The 23413-nt window shown below is 39.3% G+C and overlaps 5 protein-coding genes across 5 annotated transcripts; 2 read left to right on the forward strand and 3 right to left on the reverse strand.

Annotated features, from left to right (window-relative positions):
* Positions 1-7051: 7051 nt before the first annotated feature.
* On the forward strand, positions 7052-10965 carry RSH3 (RELA/SPOT homolog 3). Its single transcript, XM_022288971.2, has 6 exons — positions 7052-8477; positions 8568-8753; positions 9064-9524; positions 9775-9933; positions 10038-10392; positions 10486-10965. Exons 1-6 carry the CDS (start codon positions 7749-7751, stop codon positions 10801-10803), a joined length of 2208 nt encoding a protein of 735 aa, XP_022144663.1. The 5' UTR covers positions 7052-7748; the 3' UTR covers positions 10804-10965.
* A 130-nt stretch (positions 10966-11095) lies between these two features.
* TAFII21 (TATA binding protein associated factor 21kDa subunit) lies at positions 11096-16278 on the reverse strand. Its single transcript, XM_022288983.2, has 4 exons — positions 16113-16278; positions 13248-13357; positions 12215-12492; positions 11096-11605 (listed from the first exon to the last, which is right to left on the reverse strand). Exons 2-4 carry the CDS (start codon positions 13321-13323, stop codon positions 11333-11335), a joined length of 627 nt encoding a protein of 208 aa, XP_022144675.1. The 5' UTR covers positions 13324-13357; positions 16113-16278; the 3' UTR covers positions 11096-11332.
* On the reverse strand, positions 14752-16114 carry LOC111022206 (Formyl transferase). Its single transcript, XM_022299385.2, has one exon. It carries the CDS (start codon positions 15935-15937, stop codon positions 15053-15055), a length of 885 nt encoding a protein of 294 aa, XP_022155077.1. The 5' UTR covers positions 15938-16114; the 3' UTR covers positions 14752-15052.
* A 197-nt stretch (positions 16279-16475) lies between the features above and the next one.
* Positions 16476-20454, forward strand: SPL2 (E3 Ubiquitin ligase family protein). Its single transcript, XM_022292664.2, has 6 exons — positions 16476-17096; positions 17630-17731; positions 18155-18325; positions 18427-18548; positions 19210-19329; positions 19762-20454. Exons 1-6 carry the CDS (start codon positions 16746-16748, stop codon positions 20084-20086), a joined length of 1191 nt encoding a protein of 396 aa, XP_022148356.1. The 5' UTR covers positions 16476-16745; the 3' UTR covers positions 20087-20454.
* On the reverse strand, positions 20276-23405 carry LOC111017018 (GRAS family transcription factor). Its single transcript, XM_022292650.2, has one exon. The coding sequence runs from the start codon at positions 22489-22491 to the stop codon at positions 20857-20859; it is 1635 nt and encodes a 544-aa protein (XP_022148342.2). The 5' UTR covers positions 22492-23405; the 3' UTR covers positions 20276-20856.
* Positions 23406-23413: the final 8 nt, after the last annotated feature.

The raw sequence follows: 23413 nt of genomic DNA on the forward strand, positions 1-23413 counted from the left end.
TCGTAGTTGGAATAAAGGTAGCATACTTCAAGAACCGGTCAACTATCACGAGGATAGCTTCTGTCTCTCCGACTTTAGGTAGGTGAGTGATGAAGTCGAGGGACACACTCTCCCACGGTCGTGATGGGATTGGCAGGGTTTCCAGTAAACCTGCAATTTTGTTTCGTTCGACCTTGTCTTGTTGGCAGATGAGACACGTTTTGGTATACTGCATCACGTCGTCTCTCAAATTCGGCCAGTAGTAGCCTTTCTTTAACAGGGCGTAAGTTCTCTACCATCCAGCATGGCCTGCCCACATCGTGTCGTGACATTCTCCAAGTAGGAGCTTCCTTAGGTTCCCAGAACGGGGAACATACAAACGGTTACCTTTGGTGAAGAGGAGGTCATTCTCCACCCAAAACTGTCTAGTCTTCCCTTCGTTGGCCAACTGAATTATCGCTTGGGCAGCTAGGTCGTTCTGTAAGTTCTCTCTGATGGCTTCACGAATGGATCCAGTGAGCTTGCTCGCTTTCAGGTAAGCTAACATGCACAGGGCCGCATGTTCACTCTTTCTGCTAAGGGCATCTGCCGCCTGATTTGCTCGACGGGGCTTATGTTCGAACTGAAAATCGAACTCGGCAAGGTACTCTTGCCACCTAGCTTGCTTGGACAACAACTTCGGTTCGTTGAAGAAGTGACAGACTGAGCTGTTGTCGGTCTTGACAACGAACTTGGCCCTTAGGAGATATTGCCTCCAGGCCCTCAAGCAGTAGACTACTGCTAACATCTCTTTCACGGAGGCGACATACCTCCTTTCAGCATCATTCAACTTCCGACTCTCGTATGCAATGGGGTGACCGTCTTGGAGAAGCACTCCTCCCAGGGCGAAGTATGACGCATCAGTCTCGACTTCTAACGGTCGTGTGACGTCTGCAATTCCCAACACCGGCCCCTCCATCATCACCTTTTTCAAACTCTCAAATGCGGCGTGACATTCTGGGGTCCAATTCCACTTCTGGTTCTTCTTCAGTAATTCCGTTAAGGGCCCGGTCCGCTTCGAGAATCCTTCCACGAATCGCCTATAGTAATTGGCTAATCCGAGGAATGAACGTAGTTCTGTGATGGACGTCGGAATCTTCCACTCTTGAATGGCTTTGACCTTTCCATCCTCCATGCCTATTCGACCACATTCTATCACATGACCCAAGAAATTGATGCGTTCTTGGGCAAACGAACACTTTTCTCGTTTAACATACAACTAGTTCTGTTTGAGCTTCTCGAAAACAAGCTGTAAATGTACCTAGTGTTCTTCCATGGTTGGACTGTAGACGACTATATCATCTAGGTAAACCACCACGAATTTGTCGAGATATTCATGAAACACTTGGTTCATTAAGGTACAGAAGGTGGCAGGAGCATTCGTAAGGCCGAAGGGCATGACAAGAAATTCAAAGGCCCCATACCGAGTGACGCAGGTCGTCTTCGGTTCATCTCCTTCTGCGATGCGCACCTGATAGTATCCAGATCGCAGATCCAGCTTTGAGAAGCACTTTGCCCCATGAAGTTGATCGAACAGGTCTGTGATGATGGGCAAAAGGTACTTGTTGCGGACTGTGAGTTTGTTCAATGCCCGATAGTCGATGCATAGGCGGAGACTTCCGTCTTTCTTCTTCTGAAAAAGGACTGGGGCCCCATAGGGAGCCTTAGCCGGGCGGATGAATCCAGCATTCAATAGTTCATCAAGTTGTTTCCTCAGTTCGGCTAGCTCGGGAGGAGCCATTCGATAGGCGTTCTTGGCGGGCGGTTTTGCCCCCGATAATAATTCAATCTCATGGTCTATCCCCCGTCTTGGAGGTAGATTTTTGGGCAGGTTGTCTGGCATTACATCGGCATACACCTCCAAGACTCGCTGGATTTCTCTGGGAACTGTCTCTTCAGAATTTCCGCCTTCCACAACAGGAATGGCCATGAAGGTCGGCTCGTCACGAGCGAGACCTTTCTTTAACTGGAGTGCTGATATCATCTTCACTCCGCTTGGTTGTTTGATGCTTGTCTGAACAACTGTGGGATCGGAACCCGTTACAACCAGGCACTTAGCGAGGGGCATGGGGATGACTTTGTGTTCCAGCAGAAATTCCATCTCCAATACTATGTCGAAGTTGTCCATCCGCACTATCACAAAGTCGACCTGTCCACTCCATGTCTCTAGCTTTACTGAGACTCTTTTTGCAACTCCCATGATGGGGAAGGCGGCTGAGTTGACCACTTTCATCTTTCCTGGGTCTTTATCTCATCGCAAGTTCAGCCGACGTGCTTCGGTTTCTGTCATGAAATTGTGGGTGGCACCAGAATCTACCATAGTGCTTTTTGCGGCTTTTTGATTGACCCATACTTCCACATACATCAGACCACGTTCCAGAGGTTCTTTCACTTCCTCGGCTTTCTTCTGAAGCGCCGATAAAAATTTGAGTGCTCTCATAGGGGGGTTGTCATCGGCGTCTTCGGGAGGAGTATCTGTTTCGGGGCCTTCCGGTTCGATCGCTCGGTCGTTCGTCAGTGTGGCTTGGAAGGCCCGGAGAGCAGCTCGATTCGGGCACTCGTATACTCTGTGCGGTCTCTTACAAATGAAGCAGGATGGTCCGTCCGATTGTTATTGTTTGGTGGGTTCAGCCCTCTCCATGTATTTCCCCCTCTCTGCTCGAAGGGTCTACGGTCTCCTCCTCAATTTCTGTCAGCTCCCCCATTTTTAGGGGACCCCGATCTGGCGGGTCTGTTTCCACTACTGGAAGAAGCTTGGGTCTTCCTCTGCTCTTGTGATGTATCGTTGCTAAGATCGAACAGCCGTTCGGCTGTTGCGTAAGCAGTAGGGATATCTTATACCTTCTGTTCATACAGTTTGGCCTGGGCCCATGGTTTCAAGCCCTCCACGAAGGCGAAGACCTTGTCTTTCTCGGACATATCGTGGATTTCCAACATCAACCCTAAAAACTGCTTTACATAGTCTCGAATATTTCCTGTGTGTCGTAATTCAAGCAATTTACGACGGGCAAGGATCTCTACATTCTCCGGGAAAAATTGGGATCTAAGTTCCTGCTTTGGTTTTTCCCACGTGTCGATGGTACATTTGCCCTCTTGTACATCTACATATCTCGCTCTCCACCACAACTTCGCACAGCAAGATGCACTGTGGCACGTAAAGGAACAAAATTCATTTTAGTTTTTATTTGGTTTAATTTGTCACTTATCCCTCTTAAAACTCGTGACCTACCACAAAAAAAATTCTAACGACCTAGTTATATTATATCTAAAATATATCTTATTTTCTTCAAAGTATGAAAATTATCATAGAGGAAAGATTTTGAACTTCTAACTTAAAAAAAAAAATACTAAATACGACTCTGAGTTATACATATTCAATCAAGTTGTCAATATTTAAAATTTATGAGAAAATGTTAAAATAATTCTTTTTTGAGTATCAACCATAATCTAGTTATAATAATTCCTTTAGTATAACATGTAGGGTGGATGATCGAACTCACAACCTCTTGATTGGAGATTATGTCAATTACTGTTAAACTATGCTCGCTTTGACAATTAAAATTGAAAATTAATAATAAAATTATAATAATCTGTATAATTTAGTGGATAAGATATTTATTACGCTTCAATTTTCCATATAACTTAGTGGATAAAAATTTTATTAGCTTCAATTTTCATCAAACTCGTTTTGACCTTGGATGCAGTACATTGGAATCCTGCTATTTATAGTTTCACAATATTTTAAAAGCAGACCTTGATGATAGTTTAAAATACCCACGTGTGATAGATGAAAGAAACATGGTGGGCCCGCTGATTAACGATGTTCTAGATTGATAGGCAATCCAACGATCAGCATTAAAGATCGGTTTCCCTACGACTGTGGAGTGGTCCACCAACCACCACTTTGACCCTTCACTTCGAAATCGCCGCCGCAACCTCCGCCCCAGCTGCAGTTTTTGTCCGGATTGATCATCAAGTCAAAGCTCCCACCACCGTCCGATTCACCGGCTCAACCGTCCGATACTCTTGGAACCAACAAGCGGCCGTCGGCGCCACCGGACCCGTCACGTGCTCGCAGCGTGCCGATAGTCGTATCTTCCGACTCGTCGGCTGACCACGTGGCCTGGTTGCCACGTGCTTGCCCGCAGCCTTCCCACAACTGAATCTGTCAGAAAAAACCAAAAATTGAATAAAAATATTTTCCCCCTATTTTTCTTTTTATTTGACCAATAAATAAATCTCGATTATCTGCCAATTTCCAAAATTGCCCCTACGTGTACCTTTTCAATTTTAGTCTTAAAATAATTCATTTGGCTATTGAGATATTTAATTTGCCACCTCCTTGGATTGTCTCCATTATTTTCCCAACCTCTTCGACATTAAATCACATATTTAATGTGATTTGACACACGATTTTAATCTATTAATTATGGAAACTTGTTGTCTAAGATAATATTATTAATTATTTATATACCTTTTTAGTTCATTAGTTTATAATATATATGTGTATATATACTATACATAGAAATAGGATGATGGGGAAATAGTTTGGGATTATAATAGTATCATATTTTAAGGAAATTTTTAAACTAAAATATTCAATGCAAATTATTTAATATTTAATATTGAGAGTTTGATTAAATGCTTTAAATCCATTCATGATCCAAGGATGTATGTGAGTGTCTCATACTTTATATTTAAAATAATTACCCCAAATTAAGGTGGATCTTGAATATTGTTCAGTAGTTAAGCTTGTGCTAAATACTGGAAAGGAGTTTAAGAAAAAATTGCCTCAGTTTAGTGTATTTTATTTAATATTTTTCATGTACTTTTTTCAGATTAATAACTAAAACAATGTTTATATAATGTACATTATGAATCTAAGTTAATAATAATAATAATAATAATGAAGCATACTTATAAAACTAGTAAGTAAGATCGAAAAGAATTCTATTCCATGTACTTTAAATTGTTCATGGGAGAAGAAAAAAATATAATTTATCATTTTCTCCCACGTGTGGGATATTGTTTATAAATAATATTTGTAATTTAATTTAACTTATTCAGAAATTGGCGAATGGAAATCTTAATTTCTGATTTTTATGAGAGCAGCAATCAACATTGTACTTTAAAAAAAAACGCTAACCAACATTCATTTTTAAAATAATTGAAATAGTTTCTTATATTTTATAAATTATAAAGTTGCTCCTTCAAAATTCAGCACCACTGGAAACTTTTCTGAGATTTAAACAATACATTAAACAGTATTTAAATAGTAAATGCCTTTAATAATGATTATAATAAAGCCAAAAGGCATCAAAAATGCAAATACACGTAAGCTTATCCAATAATATCTTAATGTAAATTAAATTGAGCGCCAAATTTGGTGCAGGTTTTAATAAATAAAAAGAATGCGACCCTTTCCAGCCAGTTGTATTGTATCCAAATCCGGAGGAAACCACTTTTTATTATTAAGCGGTTTTATCTGAACGACTCTGTTGTTTTAATAATGGATTAAAGTGAAATAAAAAACAATAATGGATTAAATTATAATTAGGACTGCTTTAGAAGATAAGCATGAAAAAAAGTTTAGGATTTTTTGGACTTATTCCTAACCAGTCTCCATTTTGTCAATATAATGATAAAATTAAGGTTTAAATACGATTTTAGTATTCCAAATTTTAATTTGATTCATTTTAATCTATATAATCTCGAGACATTTATTTTAGTATTTATAGTTTATAAAATGAATCAATTGAATTAATTTATTTTTTATCTCATTTATTTCAATCATAATTTTTATATAATACACACAGTACTTATAGTTTATAAACTGAACAAATTGAATTAATTTATTTTTTTTATCTCATTTATTTCAATCATAATTTTGTATTTTTATTTATTGTATATATAATTTGTGTTAACCTTTGGACTAAGTTAACTACTTAAAAAAAAATACCGAAACCAAAATAAACGTTTTAAAAGTACAAAAAACTAAAATGGATCAAAGTTGAAAGTATAATTATCAATAAACAAAAATTGAAAGTACAATCATAAAAAATCAACATTGGAAGTACATGAACTAAAATAAATAAAAATAAAAATATATAGAATAATATTTTAAACTTAAAATTAATTATTACTTTGTTTTAAAAAACAAATTTTATTTTTATTTTATCTACATATAAATATATTTTTAACAAAATTACGGTGGAGGTGTATTATGTTATTTAAATTCATAGACTAATTAATTTTGAAATCATTTTTCTTAATTTAAAAGTTTTTAATTGATATAGGCTCCACACCTAAGAGACGTTGTAATTTTTCTATTCATATTAGATAGCAATATCCACCACAAATACGGTTGAAATCTCGTAGCTTTGTCCGCTAAGAATAAGTTCAATTATTTTAATTTATTTATACATTTGGTTTAAAAATTCTTCATTATGACTATTAATTATATTATATGTTTATTATTCTTTTTGAACTAAAAAAAACATTAACAAATAATCAAATTTAGTTAAAAGGATTAGAATATACTTAAATTTATAAAACATTGATATAAATATAAAAAGAATCCACGAAATGGAATTATTCAAATCTCTATTATGATAGAGGTGAAATAATTGGGAATTAAATAAATGGAAGCATATATTAAAATGGATGAGCTCTAATTTAATAAAACCACTTTTGCCTAAATTCTTATAAGAAGAATAAAATCAGTCAGATTTGGATTTCATCTGCTCCAAATTCCAATCCCTTCGGCCTCAAGATTCCAATTCTCCGTATTAATTTCCTCAAAAAGACGGCCACATACATTTTTACGGTGGGAATGAGAATTTAATTCCCAGTTCACAAAAATCATTATCCTAAAGCTGTCTTTCCTAAATTCGATTGCCAAACAGACCCTAATCGGGGACACAGCCACGTTATTTTGGTACAAGTTGAGGTTATTTCAGTCATTTAATAATTTCGGATATGTTTTCTTTTAAAATCTTTTTTTGTTTATTTAATCTTCGCTGTAATGGTAACGTAAATAGAACTCGGTCACGGACACGGATTCTGTGAATATCGTAGGAAGCTCTCCCTGTTCCTTTCAATCTCTCCTCACCAATTCCCTGTTCTTCTTTGACACTTCTTCTTCGATTTTTTTGTCGTAATTCCACTTCGATTGCGGGGCGTTTTCTCCTTCATCTCTCAATTTCAGCTCAACTTCTATAAATCTGTACATATTGTTCTATACGATCTAGAAATTTTTGGTTGTTTTGTTCTTCCTTCGTTAATTACTTCGGTACCGATTCTCTGCTTTCCGAGGGCAAAATTTCAGGTCTCTCAGAAAGTTGATGCTCTTTGATTCGATTGTAGTACTGATCTGGGTTTATCGATTAGGTTAGATTAGTGGGTCATTGAGGAAATTTTTTGTAGTCTATTGTTTATTTCTTTCATCTCTTCTCTGTATAAAATTGTTCGATTCGTGGTACTTCTGTTAAGGTTGATACCAATTTATACTTTCCGGGAAAGAACAGTTTTCGGTCATTTCAGAAAGTTGCTCGTTCTGTAATCATACGCACGTATATTTTTCCGTGGAATTGGTAACGGATTAGCGAGGAAATTAGTTCGGTCGTTGAGGAAATTTGATTCGAACAGAATTGTTTTCTGATCTCAAGAACTTATTTGGGTGTGCGACTGCGATCTGAGCGGGAGACGAAAGTGACTTTTTGCCCTAGATCATGGGAGTTCCAACTATAGCTCTATACGCGGGCCCAGCGAGCAGTATTTGCTCTACGCATCCTTGCCAGATCAATGCTCATGCATCATTCGATTTCGAAATCGGTTCTCGATCTTCGTCGGCGCCGTCAACGGCATCCGCATCCCAGAAGCCGGCGGCCGGTGGGCTGTCGTGCCTATTCTCCGCGTCCCCGGTAAGGCATGTCTCATCGACGGCGGGCTTTTCCGGTTGCGGGGAGGAATTGGGATCGTTATGGCATGATAGAGGGGAGGACTTGAGCAGCTCATTTCGATATTCTTCGAGCAAATATTTGGGGTCTTCATTGACTAGGGATTCGAGCCCGGTGTCGGTGTTTCAGGGACCGGTTTCGTGTTGTAGTAGTGGAGTTGGTTCGTCGGCGAAAAGTCCTCCGATGTGGATTTCGCGAGAGAAGAGTGGGGAAGTTAATTTCGAGAGCTCGATTGGAGTTGGGTCCAACGGGTTCTTCAATGGGTTCTTGAGGAATGCTTCGGGATCGTATGTGGATGTTCACAGGAATGCTCTCGATGTGAGCTCATCGGCTGTGCTCATGGATGAGTTGACTTTTAATTTGGAAGATGGGTTTGCGGAGTCCACTTCGGAGCCATACGCAAGGGATATGCTTCTTGGAGCACAAATGAGGCATAAGATCTTTCTCGATGAATTTGTGATCAAGGCGTTTTACGAAGCCGAGAAGGCGCATAGAGGACAAGTAATTGAATTCATTTTGATGAACTTTTTTCTCCTGTTTCAATCTGTGGCATGAGCGAAGATGATTGAATTTGTATGGTTTCTTTTGCAGATGCGAGCCAGTGGAGATCCATATTTACAACATTGTGTGGAAACGGCGATGTTGCTGGCATTGATCGGTGCAAATTCCACGGTGGTGGCTGCTGGGCTTCTGCACGATGTGCTGGATGATTCTTTCATGTGTTATGACTACATTTTAGGGACAGCCGGAGCTGGGGTTGCTGATTTAGTTGAAGAGGTGAGCAAAATTTTCTTTCATAATCTATGAAGGTTGATTGGATTTAATGGCTCTGAGCTCTGGATATGTGACCACATGGGGAGTGTGTTTTGTGATTTAACTATTATTAGAGCGTGTGGTGAAATGAAATCATTGTGGTTAAATTGTGGATCTGTATTAGAACTGATCTTAGTTTGCTTTTACCTGTTGGATGCAATCTTTTGGTTCTCAAGTTTTTATTTTCTCATACAGTTCTGTCCTATGCGTTTTATACTCTCGACATTACTCCAAAGTTTTTGTATTCTAAATTTTCACTTTGTAATGGGTTTAGGTGTCTCAGCTAAGTCATTTGAGCAAACTTGCACGTGAGAACAATACTGCCAACAAAACCGTCGAGGCAGATCGCTTGCATACCATGTTCCTTGCCATGGCAGATACTCGGGCTGTTCTTGTTAAATTGGCTGATCGTCTACATAATATGATGACATTAGATGCATTGCCATCGACAAAACGATTAAGATTTGCCAAGGAGACTTTGGAAATTTTTGTACCATTGGCTAATCGCTTAGGAATATTGAGTTGGAAGGAGCAGTTGGAAAATTTATGCTTTAAGCATCTCCATCCTGAAGAGCATAAAGAACTGTCGTCGAAACTTGTGGATTCATTTGATTCTGCAATGATAACTTCTGCAATTGAGAAATTAGATCAGGCTCTTAAGGATGAAGGGATTTCTTACCATCTCTTATCTGGACGCAATAAGAGCTTATACAGCATTTACTTAAAAATGTTGAGGTACGTTCTCTCTCTACTCTCCATTTCACCTCTAGTCTGTTGCATATTCTATTTAACAGCCAAAATCCTTAAGTTTTCAGCTTTGGAAATAAACATTTTTATGGTGAAAAGAACCCAGATCTTAAATAAGTCTATCAAAACTTCAAGTTAAAGAGCTTGTTTTTCCATGATCTGATGGTTATGAATTCTGACATGAATCTTGCATAGTGATGGCTCACTAAAAGTGTGCACTTTTCCTTGTTATTTACAGAAAGAAGTTGACCATGGATGAAATCCACGACATTCACGGCTTAAGGCTTATTGTAAAAAATGAAGAAGACTGCCAGAGAGCTTTAAGAATAGTTCACCAGTTGTGGTCTGAAGTGCCCGGGCGGTGCAAAGATTATATTAGCCATCCAAAGTTTAATGGGTATGTTGTGGCTCAAGAAATGGCAGCTTTTCCTGTGTTCTTTTTTTGTTTTCTTTCCATCTCTCTCTCGCATTCCACTTCTAACTTGACTGGACGATTTGAAGGTATCGATCTCTACACACGGTCGTGATGGGTGAAGACATGGCGCCCCTTGAAGTTCAAATTAGGACGAAAGAGATGCATTTGCAAGCTGAGTTTGGGATTGCAGCTCATTGGAGATATAAGGAGGGCGACAGCGAATACTCTCCTTTCGTCGTTCAGATGGTTGAATGGGCCCGATGGGTTGTCACTTGGCAGTGTCTGGCTATGAGCAAAGATGGATCGTCCATTGGCTCTGCTGATTCAATCAAACCACCCTGCAAATTCCCTTCTCATTCCGAAGGCTGTCCATATTCATACAAAACTCAATGTGATGGCCAGGATGGACCTATTTTCGTCATAACGATTGAGAACGACAAGGTTCGTTACCCCTTTTTCCTGTTACATTAGTGCTAGGTTCTTGATTTCGGTTGTGTGATGCAGTCTAACAATGACGATGTTTGAATACTGCAGATGTCAGTGCAAGAGTTTCCTGCAAATTCAACTATCATGGACTTGATGGAAAGATGTGGGCGAGGAAGTTCAAGATGGGCCTCCCATGGTGGCTTCCCCATGAAAGAAGATTTGAGGCCGAGGCTAAACCATGAGCGAGTGAACGATCCAAAGTGCAAGCTGAAGATGGGTGATGTGGTAGAGTTAACTCCAGCCATCCCCGACAAGTCATTGACGGAGTACAGGGAAGAAATCCAGCGAATGTACGACCGAGGGATTACGGTTTCAAACACGGGACCATCCCCGGCTGCTCCCAACACTGTTGGTTTCTGCAGCTGACCATACCTTAGTTTGCCTATGATATACGTTTAGTGATGATCAAATTATTCTTGTATATAAGTGGTCTTTGTACAGAACAACTCCCAATAGTTCTGTACCAAGAAATAGATGACTAACTGAAATTCAACAAAGTTCAAAATCATGGAGCTCATTCTTGTAGAATTTCATTTTCAGAACCTAATCTTTCTTTAATATGATGTCCTTAAAAAAGAAAACTTCATGTGTTGGCTTACATTTAATTTTGATTTTGACAGACAACTTTTAGACCCGTGATACCATGCCTCCACAAAAGTGGGAAAGAAACGTCCATATTCCATTCTCATTGATTCCTTTGGAATTGACAAAATGCTAGAAAGAGAGAATCACTGAAGTCTTTTAATTAACAGCAACAACGTTATATTATACAATAGATCCGGTTCGAACACGGTATGATGAGATCCAACAAAGCTCCAGCCAACTTCAGATGAACGTGTGTGAAGAACTTTTTCATAGGGGAAGTTGGGAGGAAGGCGACCAAGAAGAAAAACAACTATGTTATTTTTGGACGTTTTGCCAATGGGAAGGATACTCTCTGTGGGGTATGTTGTGGTACTTCTGTGCTTGGTTCTTGCGACGAAGCGAAATCGACGTTTTCCTCCTCTTCCGTTTCCTCCATGGTTTCAACTGGCTGCTTCTTTGGGATTGCCAGTTGGTAGTTGGGACTGACCAATGCGTCTAGGTCGGGCGGAAGGGCGATACCAGGCCCGCCAATTGTCCTTGGCAATGGAATTTTGTTCCTGTTCCTGGCCAGCTCTAGAAGAACCTGACGGAAAAAAAAAAAAAACAGATGGTTAAACACTTTCTTCTAATGGGAGATAAGATAGCAAGGGAAATCCATTAATATTCCACATCTAAGCCTCCTTCGACACTACATGTTCTTTCACATACACGATTAGCTCACTTCTGGCTGCTGCTATTACTTTTATTTCTCATTAATGAGATGATGGTTCGGTTCTAAGCTGCAGTAACTTATCATAATTTCCATTTAAAAGAAAAAAACTTATCAGTCAATCGTATATAAGAGCTTTAACTGTTGTCCAAAAATTCACTCTAGAAATAAGAAGAATAGCTCACTTCTGATCACTATACAATGGTTCGGTTCTAAGCTGCAGTAACTTAATATGAATCCACAATTTCCATTTTGCTCGAATAATTTACATTTCAAAAGACATCCTATCAGTTAGTCCTATATCAGTGGCTCAGCTGTTGTCCAAAAATTCACTCTAGAAATAAGAATCGTCTTCGGTTAATTGGAAAACCACTTACACTCACCACCCGTTTATTACTTCAGTCAAAAGAAGAGAAATAAATTGCAACAAAAGAAGAGAAATAAATTGCATCTAGTTGGGTTGGGACTATCGAGCCATGTTACCTCTCTTGGAGGAGGTTGTGAGAAGCTGAAATTAACTTTTGACTGAATGGCAAGCTTCACATCATCACAGTCAATAGCAGCCTTGCATGCGTGCTCCGAGTAAACTTGTGCATCCGTCAATACATCAACGACATAACGGTACCACAGCTCAAGAAACTGGTGTATAACACGCGGTTCATAATCTTCTACTCCCATTGATTTCAGAAGTGCTTTCACAATCCTTGCATCCCTTGGCAGGTCCTCGTCCCCCTCAGTCACTTCCTTACTGCCCCTTTCACCTGCACAATAAATTTACATCTCTTGTAATTTTCTAAACTGATAGTCCACAGAACATAACCAGCTTGTTTTACACTGTAAATTTGAGAAATTATGAAGTGATTAATATTACAGGTTCAAACCCTTCATGCTTATTTTCTGTTTTACTCTCTTCTCTAAATTTTTCAAAAAAAAAAAAAAAATTTGATACAGAATAGTATATTAGGAAATTTAAGAACCAAAATAAAAGAAACGTATAGGTCTGTCTAGTGATCAAATAGAATTTAAACTATGGTATGAAAAATCCCAGTCAATTATCACATACAGCAATACATGGAGATGAATTCAATGGCTTTCATTGATAACATTGTTTTGGAAGGAGTAGTAGGTAGATGGAAGATCCATTGTTTGACCTAAAAGCTTGAAAATAAACAGAGGACGAAAGCAAATTGGCCTCTCAAACTAAAAATCCATTGCCTATCAAGATTACAGTACCTTCCAGCAATGTGAGAAAACGAAATTTCTAAATTGCATGCTACCTTTTTGCTTCAAGAGCTATGATTCAGCAATTCGAGAATGGAAAAACATAAAAAGAAACCCACAATCAGATTTTCCCTCCCATCTATGAGGGATCAAACACGGAAAATTCGACCGCTAAACAAACTTAAAAATCAATTCTGGACCCGTTGCCCTAAAATCTCAGAACACCTATAAGAATTGAATAAAACTGGACAATAAGTAAGGATCATGAATGGAAGAGAAATAAGTAGAGACATACCCAGTTGTGAAGGTCGAGCTTCGGGAGAGAAATTCGTGTTTTGGTTGTCATATCCACCTCCAGTTCCACGACTCATCGTTTGGAGAATTCAAACCACAAAGTTCGTAGCCCTAACAAATACGGGGTGTTAACGATCCCGTTTATCAGTAAAATCGAAACTGAAGGAACCGACCGAAAATAAACTTAAAAACAAACAAAATTTGCGTCGAAACGATAATAGTCTAAAGCAGCGCCGACCGAACTGAACTACAAAATGAGGGAGAGACAAATCGAGAGTGGTGAAGGAACTTGAAAAGTGCGACGGAGGGTTAGAATGGTCATAATGTTTTTTTTTGGACAATGTTCATATTGTAATTCAATAAGGTCATATTAATATATGCCCTTGCAAGGAGGAGGAATATGAAGCCACAATTTTTAAGTAGTTAGATTGCTACAGCAGTGATAATTAACGTATATCTTCGAAAAAGGTTGTGAGTTCGATCTCACCCTCACATTACTCAATGAAAAGAAAAAGAAAAACTAAGTATCTATATTTCATGAAAAATTATTTGATTATCATAAATAAAAAGTTAGAATAACGTAGTTGACGATGTTTTATTTTAAACTTGATCACAAGATAGTTAGACATGGGTAGGATTTAATTTAGGTTAATATATATTTGTCTTAATAATTTTATCATTTTTTTAGTTCAATAATTGAAGGGTGAGAGATTCAACGTTATTTTTAAATTAAAATATAATATATTTACAACTTAGTACAAAACATATCTTATTGTCAATTTTTAAATTAAAATATAATATATTTACAACTTAGTACAAAACATATCTTATTGTCAATCACATCATCACTTCCTCAGGGACTAATCTCTCTTTATTGCTGACCTACAACACATTAGAGGAGGTCGTATTCGAGACGAGACATCGATTATAGGAATAACCTACGTGAGTGTATTGCTGACCCCATAATTCATTCAAAGTTATGTCTGCCGCCCTTAATTGTAATTGTATTATAGAAAGTTAGTTGTTTAGAATAGAATGTATAACAAAAAAGAAATCCCTAAACATACATACACTAAACTATTAGTACTTCGGCATACAAAACCTAGATTCGTAGAATTGATCATATGTTTAGATTTTGAAAAATACAAATTGTTCTGGACTAATTAAAAGCATTTTTCATAATTCTTTACTATATATAAGTCACCCATCAAATTGTATTTTGTTGAAGTGGATGGTTTAGAAAGAGAAAATTGTGTATGTGTGTTGAAACCAATAAATTTGACCAACACGTGAACAAACAAGGCAAACATGTGTTCAACGTCTCAAGTCAAACTCTCACTGTAAATGCCCGGAGTAGACTCGAGGCAGGGGTCAGACTAATAACTCGAAAGGGAATGCATGAACTGCAAACCATTGAGCTGCCATCACTTGTCCTTTGGAGAGAGTTTCATCTTCAAAGGCATTTGTAAAAAGATGTCAAATTTAAAAACACTACTACTCGAAGAAGCATTAAAAACTTGTCCATTCTGTGCTGTTGAAGACAAATGGAGGCAACAATCTGGCTCCTTAAACTAAGCTTCCTTATTAAAAAAAACTAAGACTTGGTTTCAGCTTACAAATGACACAAAAATAAGAACTCTGTTAAATACCATCAAATGACTCAAAAGAACCAAAGCAGAAAAGAAAAGAACTTCTTATTTGTTGTATGCTGAGGAAGCTCAAACTTCATGGTTTGCAGCCATTATTAATACAGAGAATCTGAGAAAACATGGACAACCTCAGAATTTTGAGCATTTTCCCAGCTAGTTAGAGGAATTCGTTGGGATTTTCTTTGCTTTGAATGAGAGGAACACCGTCTTCTCTCCAAACGATCCGTTCTTCGCACAACGCTGCTACTACCTCGACATATAGACAATGCTCCTCCTTAAGAACTCTAGCTGCCAGATCCTGTGCTGCATCATTTGCAAGCACAGGAACTACTCTTTGAGCGAGAATCCGTCCAGTGTCGAAGTGCTCATCAACAAAATGAATCGTTGGACCCGAATATCGGGCTCCAGAGGCAATCACTGATTTATGCACCTTCATTCCATAATAACCTTTGCCTCCAAAAGCAGGAAGAAGTGATGGGTGTATATTTAGAATAGATTTGGAATAAGCTTGGATCAATTCTAGTGGTATAAGTTTTAGGTATCCAGCAAGAAGAATGAAATCAATCTCGAGCCTTCTAAGGTTAGCTACAAGGTCAGAAGGAGACAAGCGATCAGGTTCATCTTTTGTTTTGGGGAACAAAATAACTGGAATGTTCTTAGATCTTGCATATTCTGCACCACCGCAATCGATTTTGTTAGTAACTAAAACAACAATATCTCCGTTGATCGATCCTTCGAGAGACGCCTCGTGTATGGAACGGAAGTTGGAGCCTCCGCCGGAGACGAAGACAGCAAGTTTTTTCCTCCTAATTACAGTTCTAGAAACTTCCCCTTCAAGACTGACCCTCACAACCATTTGAGAGTTCTTCTTAACACCAACATTCTTCTTGAGCCAAACACTAGGCGAAGTCGGAACAGATGATCGGGCGAAGGAACAAGAAGAAGCAGAAGGAAGCTTCAGAAGGAACGAAAGTTTAGGAGATCGAAAGAATGAAACAGATAAATTTGGGCAAAACCGAGAGAAAGAACACTGAGCTTCCATTTTTGGCTAATTCGACAAAAGAAACTATAATCTCAATTGGTAAGGATGAACAACCGAACCAGTGTCCATGATTATGCAAAACCGATTTCCAATGGTTCGATTTGAGCATACAGATGTTCATCCATTGTAAGGAATGGAAATCGAGAGACAAATATTGGAAATAGAGAGAGAATACCTGAGACAAAGAGAGAGGAGGATGCGGCAAAGGCGATGGTGAAGGGAGGCGGAGGGTGGGCGGCGCCGGCGAAGAGCACGGCGGAGGAGGCGGCGGGGATGGTGCCACTGAACTGCTAGCAGGCGTGAAGATGGAGGAGAGCCATGAGGCGGCCAGGGTTTAACAATTTCTTTTTTGTTTTTGTTTTTGCTTTTTTAGTAAATAAAGTATGATTGGGCCGTTGGGTTGGATAAGTATGAGAAATGGGCTTCGTTAAAATTTTCAAACCCAAAATTTACGAACTCATGAATTATTAGAAGTCACGTACGTGACAATCTAAATTTGTTAATTAATTGAAATTCTTTCTAATTTAATCTCGTTTTCAATATTCCAATCCAAGTAAACGGGAGGAAATTGATATTGACGAAGCAACACAACACGGGCGAGTTACTTGCACGGAAATTCGCCCGCTTCCCAATTTGTGCGTATCTCGTCTGTGTTGGTCCGCGTTATCTCCCGCCATTCGCCGGGAAACCGCCGCCATAACCGCCGCCGCGGTGTTTCTTTACTTGCTCGGCGGTTGTGCCGGCCACGGTCTCCGCCGCATTGAAGGAGGGAACTTTTTTCACCCCTCAGAGACCACCGAATTCACTCATGTCCTCACCGGAGCATGCCCTAGTCTCCCTACTCTCCCAGTTTGCTTTCTCATTCGATGGAGCCGTTTTGGGCGCAGCCCTAGCTTATGCTGCCGTACGTACCGTCCTCAAACTCACTACTTCCCGTTCCGCTCTCAACAATCTTCGCGAAGCTCCTAATGTTAGAGTTTCTGATCTCCGCTCCGACGGGAATTCGAAGCAATCCGAGTCCGATCAGAAGCTTGTTGTAGTTCGTGGCACCGTGGAGGCCAAATCGTCTGTGGAAGGTAGTTGGAAGAGCTTACTGCCCAATGTATTGATTTCTCAAGAGTCCGGAGATAGAGCGGTGATTATTCAGCGTACTCAAATGGTAACTCCTTTGGTATTTCTGTTAGACCCTGCTTCAATTTCTCAATTTTCGAGTAATTGGAAGAGCTTACTGCATAATGTATTGGTTTCTCAATAGTCGAGTAATTTGATAACACCACTAGAATTGCAATTTTGTTTTTGGGCGACAACCTATGTATGTTAATTTTTTATTTGCACATTACAAGGTCTCTTGTCAAGGTATTCAGTTCAAGAGGCAGTAATTAAATGACTATAGTCCGGCTGAACAGTGAAAGAGAAGGATCTCTGATCGAGTGAAATGGCCGTTGAATTCATCTGCATAGGTCTTCTGGCTTGCATGATTTTGATCTATCACTCATTTATATATAATCAACATAATTTCCGTATGAATTTAATATTGGGGAAATTGAATCCCTCTTTTGCTGGGATTAACTATGTTAACCTCACTGGTTCAGCAAGTGTTTGTTTTTTGTCCCCTTTGTTATTCAGTGTATGGATGCGTGTATATAATATCCCGTTCTGAAAACTAAAGTGTCTCCTTGTGACATTGTTTAGTGCATATTCAACGAATGGAAAGGCTTTTTTGGATGGACTTCTGATTTACGTGCAATTTTTGCAAGATCCTTTAGAAAGCAAGAGTCAACATCACTTAGAACGGTAAAGTCAAGGCTTCTCTCTGTTATTGCTATGGTTGATTCGCTCATTTCATTATCCTTAATTTAGACAAAATATCTTTTCGGTATATATAGCCATGTACCTTTAGGTTTGTAAGTGTCACCTCTTAAGAAATGGATCTAAACAGGGTAGGCTTGAACACATGCCTAATAGTGTCAAGAAATTAGTAGCTTACTTATTGTTTAATAAAAACTAAATCTTTTATCTACTTTATATGAGATTGATGTGTGGCCTTTGCGCTTCCTCCAGCTCCGGCTATGGTTGTGATTTTCCTAAGTAAAGTCTATATTTTAGATATCTGGTTGAGCAGCCAGGAACTATATCCCAATGGTGATTATACTAGAACTAAATGCAGTTTGCATATTCAGTCTTATGTGATGCTGATATTTGAGAAATTATTAACAGGTTCCTTTTGTCCTTGTTGAGGGTGGTTTGCTGCCGTATTCTAATTTTGTTGTTGTCAACATGGATGGCTCAAGACATCCCTTGCCTCTTACAACAGTGTATCATCAACTGCAGCCCGTTTGTGCTACTCCTTATACATTCCTTCAGGCACTTTTTGGTCATGAGTACCCTGTGAGTTGGGCGATCTATATCCAGAAATTTTCATTGAAGTTGAACAAATTATTTTATAAGGATTTTAGCTAAAAATTCTTTATCATGCTCGATTTTTGAAGGTTGGTGTGCTTGATGAGGAGAAAATACTTCCAATAGGAAAAGATATCAGTGTTGTTGGCGTATGCAGTTTTAGAAATGAAATTCCTGAGATAAAGTCATGCAAGGATTTTCCCTTTTTCCTGTAAGTTTATACATTTTGAAGTGAAGTAAAGTTGAGAAGGCCGAGATTACATAACCTAATTTATATAGGTAGATCATAGATGCATATCATTTATTTTTTTCTTGACTCTGTCACATAGTTTTTTTTTTGAGGAGAAACTCAGTCATATAAATTAAAAATAAATGTGTTCTGTCTGCCAAGGGGCAAGCCCCATTGATTTGGGTTTGGGGCTCTGGATGGGATTTTAGCTAGGTCCTAGGATCAAGCCACTGAGTAGAAAGCTTAAAAAGAGAACTCATGTTGTCTTCTGGAGCTTCATGGAAAATTGTGTGGATTGGTTGCAGTTGTGTAGGTTCCAATATATATAAGCTCGTCTGGATTAGATGTGTAGGTCCCAATATATATATATATATATATAAAGTGCTCTAGTTGAATTGTGGATTTTGGTTTATACCCAAGTAAGTTAGTCAACACATTCTGTCTCGTCAGTGATGTAAACAAATGGCTAGTCTCTCCCCCACCCACCCGAAGTAGAAAAGAGAATCGATTGATTTCACTTTAAATGTGCATGACATGTATTGCGATTTCTTCCTTGTTGAATATGGGGAATAGTGTCTAATTGGACAAAACTATTCCTGTTTGTTCATCGAGATAATCTTCATTGGAGTAACTGGCTTTGCAGGTCCGAAATGACCAAGGATCAGATGATTTTGGATCTAGTCTTCAAAACAAGGTTACTGTTCTGGAGTAGTATTGTACTCGGTTCATTGTCAATTGGTATTCTTGGCTATTCTGTTACGAGGTATGTTTTCTTTCCTTCTTTTATTTTATTTTCTCGACAAACTGTCTTGAGGTTTACTGGTCTTTATATTTTAATAGGCAAAGCAATGCGCTCTTAATATACCTTCCATGAAATTTTGTTTTGCTTTGCACTATACTTCCTGGTGCATCTTTGTTTGTTGGACTTGACCTTATTGGTGAGGGGCATAAGTCTTGTCATAAATAACAATGGAAGCAGTATAGAAATCATTCTTCAGTTCTTTATTTATTTTGGTCTCGGCGTGAGTTTATTTTACTTTAATGAATTCACCAATGTTCTTTACTGAACCTCGAATGCGGGGATGAATAAAACTCACTGTGTAGCGCATGAATTATGAGACCGTCCCCAAGTATTATCCTCAAATTGTAGAAGTTTTAGCAAATATTCTAACTCATTAGGATCCATTCTCTTCAGAAATTGGAATAGATGGAAAGAGTGGAGGCAAGGGAGACGGTTACAGGATTCAAGCAATGATACTACCTTTGACAGTGATTCTGGAGCTACATCAGATGACGACGTAGCTGGCATTCGTCACGGTCCAAATGACGAGGTAGTAGACGTTCCAGATGGACAGTTGTGCGTGATCTGTCTTACAAGGAGAAGACGATCTGCTTTCATTCCATGTGGTCATTTAGTTTGCTGCGAACGTTGTGCCATATCAGTCGAACGTGAATCAGCTCCTAAATGTCCTGTGTGCCGCCAGCAGATCCGTAGTTCTGTGCGGATATATGATTCATGAGGAGAAACAAATTATCCTTTTCTGGTTACAAGTCTAACCATGACACATCTATGTAAGCATGCATGTGAAGTTGCCTCAACTCATTCATCTGTGTCACACCATTTATACTGATACTAGTATATTATATATGAGATTTTGTATCTGTGCAAGTGATTCCAGAGGGCAGTGGGATCCGGATGTCTTTTCCTCTTTTTTTCTTTTCTTTTTTTTTTAATATGGGGTCTGTTTTTTGAACATTGATGTCAGAGCTGGTTGTTAAAGAATTTCCAAAGCCAGATTTGGAGTGATAGCTCATGTAAATACCAGATAATGTCCTCTTTTTTCACTTTGTAACTTGCTGATATGTGATATGAAAAGAAACTTCAATATTGGCTTTGTTATTAGTACTCTTCTGGTTTAGGCATATATTATCGACCAAAAGGTTAGATTTCAAATTTCCATTTCACACGTTGATCGGGTATTTAAAACTGAAGTAGGAAGTTCTCTTTTGCCTTCTTGTTGCTTGGGAATTTGAGTTGAACAAGACTGCTCGTTTGACAATTTTGTTACAGTTTGATGAACTTGAAAGAAGAAGAAGCTGAAATCAAGAGATTATGGTAAGTTGTAGAATTAAATTGAAACACCCAAATTCCAAAACAAAGCCATAACTAAGCACAGAGATGGCAGAGATCAGCAATAAAAAACCAGCGGTTTGATTCTATAGCTTTCAGAACTCTGCACTGAAAATTATTGAAGAAGAAGAAGAAGAAGAAGAAGAAGCCATAACTGTTTTAACCGCCATTGGGTTTCGCTCCCAATTTCCAAAACGAACAAAACGAAATTGGCTGCCCTTTCCACCATAACCCCACGCATCCATCTTTCTCTTCCATTCTCATTTCCCAGTTATTGTCATATCTTCTCATGGAAGCTCGAGCCGTATCAATGGTGCCTTCTGCGAAGAATTTTCTAGCGAATCCTGCATTTCTCATTCTCTCGTACCATTTCTCCTTTTCCTCGTTCATTTCGCCCTGATTCGTCAACGCCTTCGCCGCCTCTCCTTCCATCACTCTTCTTTCGTCGCTTTCTCGCCCTTTGAATGCGGAGCTCGTCGAGTCCAGAAACCTCCACAAGTACTCCACTCGCCGAGTGAATGTGATGTCGAAATTCCCGCAGTTGCTGCAGCTACATGCTATGTTGTTTTCGCTCAGAATCACTGCATTTGGCTCCATTTTTCTCAGATTTCGTAGGAACTCTGTTCTTTCGTCTGGAGCGCGGTGTTTCAACTGGTGGAGTCTGAAGTGTGCGCAAACGATCAAAATTTCGTCCCGGAACTTACCGATTACTTGCGAATTTAAGTTCTGTAACGAGTGATTGTCGAGGCGGTTGATCTGTAAATTGATGTTCAAGGATTTGGCGAAACTAAGTAGCCGAGAGGAGATGTTGTCTCCCGGTGGACCAATGGAGAACGGCGTCTCCGCAGTTTGGTCGTGTTCGACGGTGGGAGCGACAACTGTGAGCCGAATTAGCGGCGGAGGCCCACCGGAACGGCGAGTCAAGGCCTCGAGCAGCGTCGGCCATTGCACACCGTGAGAAACCCCAATGTCAAGAATGTGAAGATTGCGCGAGAGATTAGGTTCTTCAGAGAGAGTGTGGAGGATTGAAGAATTCGCGATGTTGTTCGGAAGAGCAAACCAGGGACTCACCTCGTGGAATTTGATCAACGACCGCTGGAAGAATCGCGCGTCCGTCGAAGCGAAATTAACCACCGGCGCAAGTGTGGAAGAAGAAGATGATGAATTGGAGGACAGGTGATGGGCCAGAGCTCGGAGACCATGATCGGCGAGCCGGTGATTGGCGTCGCCGGTGGGGGAAGCGAGCTCTTGCAGAACACAAATAAGGTGATGTACTCGTGTCGCATCTCCTTTTATGATAGCATTTGCACAGGGATTTAGCAATTGCTCCGCCCACCTTCCTTCCTTGTTACTTCCGTTATTATAATTATTTCCTGTGGATTTTGATGAACTTTTCTTGTTCCCCACTGACTTCTTTACCACCCCCCCACCGCCTTTATCTGCACCATTTTTGCTCTGATTGTTCTGGTTCTTCCTTGGGTTCTGATGGGGTTGTGTTGTCTTATGACCTGTGTCATCTGGGGCTTTCCTTTTCTTTGACAAATCCGATGGCGTCAAACTGGTAGTGTTTGGTGGTGTAGTACTGTCTGTGGTGGCAGCGGCAGGGGAGCTACTGAGACAGCCATTAATCAGATCTTGGCCTATGTTTTGGCTCTCATCCCACCATTGATAGCAGTTTATAGAGCTAGAGTTGTAAGTCTCGTCCAGGAATGGGGAAAAGAAAGGAGCTGAATCCTCTAACCAGTCCAATATGTGATCTGAAGGGTGGTTTGGCCCTGGTTCTTCAATGGTCATTTTGCTTGGTGATCAAATATTTCAGAGAGAGGGGAAGAGGCTTAGAGACCCTTTTGATGGGAGAGGGAGAAGGTGGATTTAATCATTGACTAAAGATTAGGATAGAGCCAAATAATGTTTTCGTAGAATGCAATAAAATAAAGCAAGAGGTCACTTACGCCCTTTATAAACAGACAATGGTGGGGTATTTTCTAAGCTATTTGTGCTGTTCTTTTGGAGGATTTGATGTTTGGTTGAGGTTTTTAAAAGTTTATATAAAAGTCAGGTACTGTCTGTTCCTCAACCTGGGTTGTTAACTCATCATTCTTTTGTATTGTCAAAAATATGCAGTGGTGGTTGGGATCTATGAGTGGGGATTGGTGGGAGGAATCTTTGAAACTTTTAGCCATGGTTTTTTTTTTTTTGTCTCTCTTTTATTAAAATATTCGAAGTCTTTGTTTGCTACAGTTCCGAGCGCTGTTGAGGAGAGAGGCTTAAACGTATTAGTTATTTGTCCTTAGAATATGAAACATCTGTCTTAACCCCTTTTTGTTCTCCCCAAATATTGAAAAAATTATATGTCCTTAGTCATATTTTATTTGCATTTGTTGTTGATCTAGTGTCATGATTGGATGTCTGAGAAACTAAAGTTGACTTGAGCCTGGATCTGTTAGTTCATCAGTTTCTTTCATTCCTGTACCATCCTTCCTTATCCATCTACTAAATTTATCTCTGAACTTCCTCTCATGATTGCAAACATTCTACCTTTTGAAAGATTCTTTTCCCTTTGTTATCAGTAATGGTTCAAACTCGTTCTCCCATTTGATATGGTCATTTCTCTGTCATTTCAGCCCCAAGGACTCGTTTTTTAATTCCTAGTGGAGGTATATGTGGAAGCTGTTCTTTAGCTAAGATTTTTATCTGAACACGGATAAATGTGTAT

The sequence above is a fragment of the Momordica charantia genome, assembly GCF_013281855.1.
Source record: "Momordica charantia cultivar OHB3-1 chromosome 9 unlocalized genomic scaffold, Mcharantia_2.0 BLBB01000009.1, whole genome shotgun sequence".
Lineage (NCBI taxonomy): Eukaryota > Viridiplantae > Streptophyta > Magnoliopsida > Cucurbitales > Cucurbitaceae > Momordica > Momordica charantia.

Bases quoted from the DNA above. Each gene is read 5' to 3' on its own strand.
- SPL2 (XM_022292664.2), top strand. From the start codon at position 16,746: ATGTCCTCACCGGAGCATGCCCTAGTCTCCCTACTCTCCCAGTTTGCT. The intron at 17,097-17,629 runs GTAACTCCTTTG...GACATTGTTTAG, and splicing joins TTATTCAGCGTACTCAAATG to TGCATATTCAACGAATGGAA. The intron at 17,732-18,154 runs GTAAAGTCAAGG...AATTATTAACAG, and splicing joins AGTCAACATCACTTAGAACG to GTTCCTTTTGTCCTTGTTGA.
- TAFII21 (XM_022288983.2), bottom strand. From the start codon at position 13,323: ATGAGTCGTGGAACTGGAGGTGGATATGACAACCAAAACACGAATTTC. The intron at 12,493-13,247 runs GTATGTCTCTAC...TTTATTGTGCAG, and splicing joins AGCTCGACCTTCACAACTGG to GTGAAAGGGGCAGTAAGGAA. The intron at 11,606-12,214 runs GTAACATGGCTC...TTTTTCCGTCAG, and splicing joins CACAACCTCCTCCAAGAGAG to GTTCTTCTAGAGCTGGCCAG.
- LOC111022206 (XM_022299385.2), bottom strand. From the start codon at position 15,937: ATGGAAGCTCAGTGTTCTTTCTCTCGGTTTTGCCCAAATTTATCTGTT.
- RSH3 (XM_022288971.2), top strand. From the start codon at position 7,749: ATGGGAGTTCCAACTATAGCTCTATACGCGGGCCCAGCGAGCAGTATT. The intron at 8,478-8,567 runs GTAATTGAATTC...TTTCTTTTGCAG, and splicing joins AGAAGGCGCATAGAGGACAA to ATGCGAGCCAGTGGAGATCC. The intron at 9,934-10,037 runs GTATGTTGTGGC...GACGATTTGAAG, and splicing joins AGCCATCCAAAGTTTAATGG to GTATCGATCTCTACACACGG.
- LOC111017018 (XM_022292650.2), bottom strand. From the start codon at position 22,491: ATGACCATTGAAGAACCAGGGCCAAACCACCCTTCAGATCACATATTG.